The sequence below is a fragment of the Hipposideros armiger genome, unplaced genomic scaffold (genome assembly GCF_001890085.2).
Source record: "Hipposideros armiger isolate ML-2016 unplaced genomic scaffold, ASM189008v1 scaffold_41, whole genome shotgun sequence".
NCBI classification, from domain to species: Eukaryota; Metazoa; Chordata; class Mammalia; order Chiroptera; family Hipposideridae; genus Hipposideros; species Hipposideros armiger.
The window spans coordinates 5,514,683-5,524,733 of record NW_017731391.1 but is presented as its reverse complement, the minus strand read 5'-3'; the positions used below and the strand labels follow the sequence as shown (position 1 = coordinate 5,524,733).

The 10,051-nt window shown below is 39.0% G+C and overlaps 1 protein-coding gene across 1 annotated transcript in view; it reads left to right on the top strand.

Annotated features, from left to right (window-relative positions):
• The window catches only part of GRM1 (glutamate metabotropic receptor 1), a 391,756-nt gene that overhangs the window by 117,975 nt on the left and 263,730 nt on the right, over positions 1 to 10,051 (top strand). The window contains exon 2 of the mRNA XM_019638971.1: positions 9,799 to 10,048. Within this exon, the coding sequence (XP_019494516.1) occupies positions 9,799 to 10,048 (250 nt within the window). The remainder of the gene's footprint in view (positions 1 to 9,798; positions 10,049 to 10,051) is intronic.

Below are 10,051 nucleotides of genomic sequence, written 5' to 3'. Positions count from 1 at the left end.
TCCCAAGCCAGTTCCTAACCAACGCGCCACTCGGCCGGCCCCCAATGTTTCCATTTTTTTATTGTAAATATATTCAGTGTCACATAGGTAGAGATAGTGGACAGGTTTTCTAGTGGCTGCCTCTGTGAACTGGTTTCCTCCCTGTAAAATTTGAAATGAAAAAAATGATGCCTTCCAAAATGAATGATGAAGTTCTTTTGCATTTTTATACCACTTACATTTTTCCTTCTCGCACTTCTTTCTCTATCCCATAACAAACCGGGTTGTTGCATAAAGCCCTAAAATTGATACAATGGCTGAAACTTAAGGAAGACTTGGTGTCAGAGACTCAGTATAGGCAAACATAGACTTCTGAATGCATCATGTAATCTCCAAAAGTCCACAAGTGAAATAGGGAACTCCACAAGTGCTTTGTGTAAGTGTGGCATATCTATGGACAACCTAGGAACAAGGTGACCATAGGAAGAGAGCAAAGCATTGCAGTTAAAGAAATAATCATGAGCTTGAGTTTTATAAATAGGAGCATGAAAGTAATGGAATCTAAAGCTCTTGGGTCATGAGAAAAAGCCTTATGTCCAATTTTATATTGTATAACTTTAGAGAGAGATGGAGAGTGAAATTAGGCCCCACTCCCTGAATTTTTTTCTGTGTTCAGGAACTTTGCAATCATTAACACATATAATTTAATAACCATGACAAGTCTTTCAGATGCATGTTATGATCCCCATTGTACCCAAGAGGAAATCAAAGCTTAAATAAAACACTTAAAGGCTACCTCTCCTTATCCAGGATCCAAGAGTTAATCCGGGTTGATCTGCCTCCAACACTCATCCTCTTATTCACTCAGCTATAAAGCATACCTGAAAATGTGATGAGGCAAAGGGCAAAGGTAACTTGGTCTCAATTCCGTTGCATAGAGATGATAGTCACTTTTTGGTAAATTTCCTTCTTCCATTTGGATGGTATAACTATACATGTCCAAAATGGGATAATCAGAGGTAGGGTTGGGAAATTGCTGGTAAAATGATTCCCTTTTATTCTCTGTGATGGCCCTGTGTGAGACAGTTCCTTCACTGACCTTGCATATAAATTTCTTTACATGCCCTGAAGGCGGGTGATGACTCACTCACCTCTGACTGACCCATAATGCTGACTGCAGGTGTGTGGAGGAAGGCAGCGGAACCATCACATTTTCCATGCATTAAGTAGGGAAAACAAATAAATTAAAAAGTTGCCAGGAAATATTAAAGTAATAGGGGTTGTTTCTCTTAGAGAAGAGAAAGCTGAACTGTGGCTTCCAGAAAGACTTCCAAAAAAGAAGAAGAAAAATAAAGAATTCATTCAAATTGGCTGATATCTGTCTCCACTGAGAATGATGAGGAAATGGATTTAGATTTCATTGAAATGGATTTAGGTCAAAAAGGAGAATTTTGTGATAATAATGGTTGTTGAATATTGCATTAGGTTTCCAGAAGGCACTGTGAAAGCAACATTGTCCAATTCATCCCAGGAGGCCCTCGGACAGGGACTGGTCCATGACCCTACAGATTTAATCATGGGGGAGCCTGAGACTACTATAGAATACCAATGGAGGAATGTAAGCATGAAGTAAGGCAGGAATTAAGGCGGTTTAGAGCATAAGACTAGTGAATCTTCAAAGTGAAAGCATTCCTTCTTTAAGGAAAGTGAAAAAAAAATTTTTTTTCCCTGTATGAATGTGTCTTCTCATATAATTGATGTATAAATACATAGGGATGAACTATGTTAAATGCTGTTGTTTGAACAGGATAATTTATGAAGATGCAATAACAAGATTTGAACTTGGTTCATATTATGGCTCAAATGTTATTTTAGCCATGAAATGGAGCTCAGATTATTTCTGAAATATATCCTTAATATTCTAAGAGTAGAAAAAAAAACCTCAATCAGTATAAGCACTAGTCTTTATAGCCTACTTTTTGCCTTGATAGTAGTTCTTACAGGTGATTATGAAATCCAAGACAATTTTATTTCATACAAATCAATTCATTACAAATCAATCATTACAAATCAATTCATTACAAATCAATCTTTTATGAATGAATATCTGTTGACTTGGTTGGATAACAATCACATCTAACTTCCTCAGAATCATATGTAGCTTAGAAAGTTCAGAGGTGTGGCCCTTGTTTTTTCTCTCCTGGGATAGTTCTATATTTTATCCACATTTCAGTACCTTTCTTAACTTTGGCCTTGTATAGACAATAATGTCCACTTCTGTTTATTTAAATACTTTTATCCTTTTCAAACAATGAGGATTATTTATAAACCTCATGTTCCTGCTCATAAATCCTCCCACAAGTTCTGTTTAGGAGCTTAGTTTTACAGAATATCTTGATTTGCTCCCTATAAATCTTTTTGCCATATAAGATAGAAATTAAGATTTTTTCCAACATATGTTCATTTTATATTTTATAGCCTTTGTCAGATGCCACTCTTCCCTTCCTGTCTCACTCTCTAGGTTTTAGGCAACATCATAACAGTGATAAAGTCTGTTATAAAATCTGTTACAACACAGCAACATATAGCGCACTTCCATGTTGCAATCTTTTAGTGGTATGACAGATGCTTCACTAGAGATCCGTTATATAGAGTGTCATTCTATAAACCATGAACCTTCTGCTCCAGTGGGACTTCTCTTCTATTTCCTCTAGCTAAAAATACCTTTTGTGGATTCTCATCCACTCTTATTCACCCCGAATACCAGTCCTTTGCTTACATTCTTCAAGGCCCAATTTCATTCCTATTTTTCCCAAGAGGTATTCTCAGATCCTCCCTGCTCTCTTATTCTGAGATTTAGTATTATGGTGTTTTTTATTTCCCATGCAGCATATACAGCTTATTATTTTTGCTGTATTTTGTATGCTTGTGTCATGCCTTCACAGGTATAAGTCCATGTAAGGAGGCAGTGTAAAATTTAGATGTTAAATGTCTAGACCCACCACTGTATGACCTTGGGTAAGTTACTTAACCTCTTAAAGCTTTCACGTCCTCATCTGTAAAAAAGGAACTATCACTTTTATGTGGCATTGTTGTGATGAATAAATGAAATGCTTAGCTATTTTAGCACAGTGCAGGCATAGTACTATTCATCATTTTGAAGACAGAGCCCATGTCTGATATTTCTTGGCAACTCTTGAAGTACAGAGCCCAGGGATTTTTTTCAAGTTGAGAGCTCAATGAACTATTTGCTAATTGAATGTAAATATGCAGCTTTCTACCAGGTCTGAGTGTTTACAATTACATTTCCCTTTTATCCTTTAAGAGTTTTATTGAAAGCCAGTTTTTTACAGCTCCTTCCAGGGCTGCACAGAGAAGTATCTAAAGAAATTCTGCAATACCTGGGAAGGCAAGAGGAAGCCTGAGTAGCAGGATGGAAAGGGGAGGAGAGGCAGGGGGTGGGCTGTGTGCTGAGTGTTTTGGTTTCAGTCTGGCATCATTAGCTCATGACCTGGTAGACAGGCAAAGAATGCATGTCTCCTAGTTATCTTTCTATTTGTGGGAAATCTGTTTATATTTGAAGACTCACAATAAAGGCACTTTCTTTTATTCCCTCAGCTTTATTGAGGTATAAATGACAAATGAAACTGTATACATTTAAAATATACAATGTGATTACTTGATATACCTATACATTGTGAAATGATTACCACAACCAAGTTAATTCACGCATCCATTACCTCACACAGTTATCTTTTTTGTGTGTTTGGGGGGAGTACATTTAAGATCTACTGTCTAGCAAGTTTTAAGGATACAGTATATATTATCACATACAAGTTCTGAAAATTAAGTTCGCAAACTTGTTTTCAATGATGTTGCTAACATTTTTTGGTATCAAAGGGATTATTCATTATGAATGTGTACCAACTGGACAAACAGTTAACCAAGTTTACTATTTGGAAGTGCTGAAAAGTCTGCATGAAAAAGTTAGACAAAAACAGCCTAAACTTTTCGCCAAAAATTCATGGCTCTTGCATCATGACAATGCACCAGCTCACACTGCACTATCTTTGAGGGAGTTTTTAGCCAGTAAACAAATAACTGTACTGGAACACTCTCCCTACTCACCTGATCTGGCCCCCAATGACTTCTTTTTTTATCCAAAGATAAAGCAAATATTGAAAGGAAGACATTTTGATGACATTCAGGACATCAAGGGTAATCTGATAACAACTCTGATGGCCATTCCAGAAAGAGTTCCAAAATTGATTTGAAGGGTGAACTAGGCACTGGCGCTGGTGCATAGCTTCCCAAGGGTAGTACTTTGAAGGTGATCATAGTGATATTCAGCAATGAGGTATGTAGCACTTTTTTTAGGATGAGTTTGCGAACTTAATGATCTGACCTCATATATATAATTAACTATACAGTTATCATACTCATTAGATCCTCAGAGATTACTCATCTTGTAACTGAAATTTTGGACCCTTAGGCCATCATCTACCCAATTTTTCCCACTCCTCAACCCCTGGTAACCACCATTCTAATTATCTATGAGTTTGACTTTTTAGATTCCACAGATAAGTAAGATCATATGGTATTTATCTTTCTATGTCTGGCTTATTTCAATTAGTATAATGTCCTCCTGGTTCATTCATGTTGTCATTTGTGTGTGTGTTGTGTGAGTGTGTGTGTCACATTTTCTTTATCCATTCATCCGTTGATAGGCATTTAGGTAGTTTTTATACCTTGGCTAATGTGAATAATGCTGCAATGGACATGGGAGTGCAGATATCTCTTTGAGATACTAATTATATTTCTTTGGGTATATACCTAGTAGTGAGATTTCTAGATCCAATGATAGTTCCATTTTTACATTTTTGAAGAACTTCATAATGTTTTCCATAGTGGCTATACCAATATGCATTCCCACCAACAGTGCACAAGGGTCCCCTTTTCTCCAAATCCTCACTGACAAGTGGAACTTTCTATAGGAAGCTTTTCCTGATTCCTAACCCCTAGCACTTCTTATGCTAGTCCTGGTCATGTCATTAGTTCTGCTGCTACTAAGTGAAAGAAACATGATTTTAAGCTTCCTGGAGGCAAATCTCTTCCCAGTTTGTATGGCCTCTATATCTAGTACCATTATCAATATAATGAGTACAATACAGTTGTTGTAGGAGTCAGATAAGATAATGTTTTTGAGTGCAATTTTTAAAGTATAAAGATTTATAAAAGTATAGTCATCATGGTTGTTCTTCCTTTATTAGGGCTACCATCAAGGAAATTTATACATTAATTCATTTGGGGTCTTTTAGGGGTCATGAGAGAAATGGATTATTTACACATGATCCAATATATGGGACTCGGCTCTCTATCAATTTGAGTAACAAAAATTGCTCTTGAACACGAAAATATAATAAAGAAATTGGGACAAATATTTCATGGGACCTGTTGACCTATGCAAACACTTTTTTTAGATTACGAAAATATACATGTTTGATTGTTTTTTGTTTTTTGTTTGTTTTTGTTTTTGTTTTTGCTATTAAGAGAAATGAATAGTAACCTAGGAGTCAAGTAATGTAGAACTGTTCCAGTTCTAACACAAACAAGCCTCATGCCCATTGGTGAGCTATTTCTCTTCTCTGTGGCTCAATTTCCTGGTTGGGAACCTGAGGGGTTTGGACAGAATATGTCTAAGGCCTTCCCTAGATTTTTAAAATGAGAATTTTCTTTTTTGACTGCATCAAATAGTCTTGCTCATTTATTCTGCATGTGTTTTGATAAAAGGAGTAAAATAGTTTTCTGTGATTGAAGTCTAAGGGTGGCACCTTAGCAGTAAGTTATTTCCCTTGTAACGCCATCTTATGTCAGACTGACAGTGCCTTCTGCTGGGAGAGTTGGCTGGTGGTGTCCCTATACCTTGTAGATTCCTGAACCTGTATTTATGGTGAGAAAGAGGCATCTGACTTCCTTCCTTATGCCCTCCCCTGCAGACAGATGAGGCATTTACTTGCCAGCTGCAGTTTTCTCCCTTGTAATCAGTCAATGCCTCTTGTCTGAGCCTTGATGTGTTTCCACAGTCCATGGAGCTGCAGAGTTTGTGATGTGTTAATGCTTCCTTTTGGACTGTATTAGGCCACGTAAAGGTGGTTGTATTAAAAGGCAAATACATTCAGTGATAATTAATCTTATAAAAAAGGAAACAAGAAAGCTTTCTTTTCAAAAATAAAGGAAATCTTATTAGGTTTTATTACTATGCCCATAAAACTTTGTAGATCCTGAAATTTAAGTCCTATGTTTTTTTTTGATAACATCATTCTTTTAAAATTATTTTGACTTAACTATTGCTGTTTTTATGTGATATTTACCTAGAGAATTGTTGAAAACTGCTTCCAAGTTGTCCACCTAAAATTTGAACTGCTATCATCAAAAGTGAATATATTTGTGTCTTGCCAACACCAAATATTATTAATTTGTGCTTAATTCCCTATGGAATCAGACTGAAGTTAATCTCTAGCTGAGATGATAATCCTACTTGGAATCCCCCTCCTGTCATACCCTAATTCTCTCTCTCCTCTCCTCCTCAATAAATAACTTGAACAAGAATTTTCATCTCAGCTCTGCTTTTAGGGAACCTGACCTAACACACTTGATTTAAGGGAGCAGAGATTGAAACAAAAAATAGAGACTGGATGAGGGACATTTTAGAGATAGAGTCCACAGAAATGGATCCACAGAAGAGAAAGATAGAAATCGAAACATTTCCTAAATTTTGTTATTGAACAATTTAGTGAGTAATGGCACTAAAAAGCAGGTTTGGGAGGTAGAGAGGAAAGAAAATTCTATTTCAGATATGTTAAGTTTAAGATGTCTATAAGTGGGTACGTCAAGTAGGTGCTTGAATGTACTAATCTTTTGTTCCAAAGGGCAGTCCAGTCTGAAGATCTATATTTAGGATTTAGCCATGGTATTGAAACAGCATTTGAAAGAATGTGAATGACTGATTTGTGAGACTATAGATGAAAAAGAGAAAGTTTCCCAGGACCGCGTCCTAGCGTGACAATATTTAGAAGCTGAGCAGAGAAAGAATATCTAGCAAACACTTTTAGGAGTCGTCAGTGAGTTGGAAGGGAACCCTGAGAGGGCTGTGTCCCAGAAACCGAGAGGATAAAGTGTTTCAAGGAGGGCGTGGCCAGCTGTTGAATTCAGCTGAAGGAGCCAGAGAACAGATCATGAAATATGGCAACAGGGAAATAATTGGTGACCTTGACAGGGAAGAGTTTGAGGAGATGCTGACGTGATAGAAATGAGGAGATGAGTGGTAAAGGAGAGAATGGGTGATGATGAAGTGAACACATTGACCCAGATAACTATTATTGCTGGGAACAGGAGCAGTGAATGAAATGAGGTAGTGACTCAAGTAGAACAGAGTTCAAGAGGGTTTCTTGGTTTTGTTTTGTTATGTTTTTCATTGCCACCATTAGAAGGGAGAAATAGATTTTACAAAAGAGAAGGGACAACTGCAGGAGAAAGTCCTTGAATAGATAAAAAGTGCCCTCGTTTTCATGAGCACCAGTTGGCTGTATCCTGAAGCAGAAACACTTCAAATTTACAATAGGAGGGATGCCAGAGAATACGAGTGCCAATGAAGAAAGCTTCATAGATGTTGTGGCTGAAATACTTTTTGTCTGGTTGTTTCTGCGTTCTTATTGAATGAAATGAAGATCCCAGTTGAGATGGGGTTCAGGGGTGGGGTCAGTAGTTTGGAGATTTGAAGAGAGAAGAGTAGGTATAAAAGTAATCATGTTAGGGCTGGCCAAGTGGCTCAGTTGGTTAAGAGCTCGCTCAAGAGTGCGAGCTCTGAGTAACAGCGGTTCAATGCCCGGCCCGAGCTGAGCTGCTGCTGAGCTGCCAACAGGTGGCAGGATGGCTCAGCTAAAAAAAAAAAATAATCATGTTAGAGACTAGGAATATTTATTTACTGGGGAGATGTGGTATAATCTCCTTGCACTGTTAAGTGCCCCTTTTCATATGTATGCTCATGAATTTGAAATAAAATCAGTCATCAAGGTTGTGTGACTTTTTTCCAGCTATGTTTAGGTGCTCAGGTGTAAACATGGAATAGGGGAATGGTGGGTTTAACTAGCAGTAGGATTTTGTCAGGAAAACATAAGAGAGTTAAAGAATATTCAAGGGAATGATTATGAAGATAGGCTATAAGATCTAAGCTGGGCTTAGAGGCAATTGAGAGGGAGGATGGAAAGAAAAATAGGGAGGTAAATAGATTTGAGGTTTCTGTGAGGTTGGGTGAATGCTGCAGTATGGGTAGTAGAATATATGAGCTTGAAAGACAAGAGGGGAGAAACAGAGACTGAGATGTTTGACATCCACATTCAGAGATGTTCACAACCCTTGTGATAATAAAATCAAAAGTGTGACTATAGAATTAGGTGGATTACAGGCAATATCATTGGATGGAGGGAGCTGAGAAGCTGTGGGGGCATAGTATTCAATCATCTGTATGGGTATCAAAATCCCCTAAATTGGGGAAAGGGGTAGAGATATAGAGGACACTAAAATAAAATAGGGGCTTGGGCTGGCGGAGTGACTCAGTTAGTTAGGAGTTAGCTAAAGAGCGCAGGCTCTGAGCAACAGGGCCGCTGGTTCAATTCCCACATGGGCCATTGATGCTGCCAACAGGAGACAGGATGGCTCAGTGGGTGAGAGCATGTGCTCCTAACAAGACGGCCTGTTTGATGGTGGGCTACACTGCCCGCAACTAAGACTGAACTTGGCACCTTGAACTGAGCTGCCACCCAGACGGCTCGGTGGATAGAGCGTGCATTCTTAACAACAAGGCTGCTGGTTCGACTTCCACATGGGATGGTGCTACACCCACCCACAACGAAGATTGAATACAGCACCTTGAGCTTAGAGGCCACAAGCTGCCAACGGGCAGCCAGATGGCGACTGGCGCCCTCCACAACTTAGATTGAAGAACAACAACTTGGCTGGTCCCCTTCCCCCATTCCCCAACACTGTTCCCCTTCCCCAACTCCCCAATTTAAAAAAAATGAATAAAAATAAAATAAAATAGGAGCTAAAGTCATCAGTGAAATAGAGAGAGAGAGAACTGGCACAATGTGGTATTTGTTTTACTTCACTGATTTCTATGAGGTCTTCATTTTTTAAAGTGTATTTTATTATAAGAATGATACTAAAATAAAAATGAAAACATAAAGTGAAATCTCCCATAATCTCATCACTTCATCAGAGGATGCTGGATTTTGACTAAGCCATGTACCCGTTTCTTGTCTGCTTATTCGGGCCTGACCAGGTATTCCATTTGCCTTGCTAACTCACTCTTCATGGAAATGAGGCTGGGCTTGCTATCACCACGAGTGTCTGTCTCTTAACCAGGCAGCCAACTGAAGCCAACCCTCAAATGAACAGGCCTTCTCATTGTCCTGGTTGACCTCCTACCCCAGTGTGCTGATTTCTCCCACGTTGCTAAAATTTGGGACAGCCACTATTTATCATGGTTGTAAAATAGGGCAGCGGTCCTTCATTTCTCAAAATTTGTTTCACCATGGACGTGCTAGTTCGATAGTTTCTCATTATTTTCACAGAGTTGATCATTGGATTACATTTGATTGCTGTTGTTGATCCATCCAGATCTTCCATCAGGCCCAGTTATATTTACAAATTATTTGGCAAGTCCGTCCTCTCCATTCCGTGATGAATGAGTCCTTATTCACGTTGTGAGTGTTGCTGCTGCCCGGTTGTCTTGAACATCTGCTGATTGTTTCTGGACAGGGAATTATGGGGAGAGTGGAATGGACGCTTTCAAAGAGCTGGCAGCCCAGGAAGGCCTCTGCATTGCGCATTCGGACAAAATCTACAGCAATGCGGGCGAGAAGAGCTTTGACCGACTCCTGCGCAAGCTCCGAGAGCGGCTCCCCAAGGCCAGAGTGGTGGTGTGCTTCTGCGAAGGCATGACGGTGCGAGGCCTCCTGAGTGCCATGCGGCGCCTGGGCGTCGTGGGCGAGTTCTCACTCATCGGAAGGTA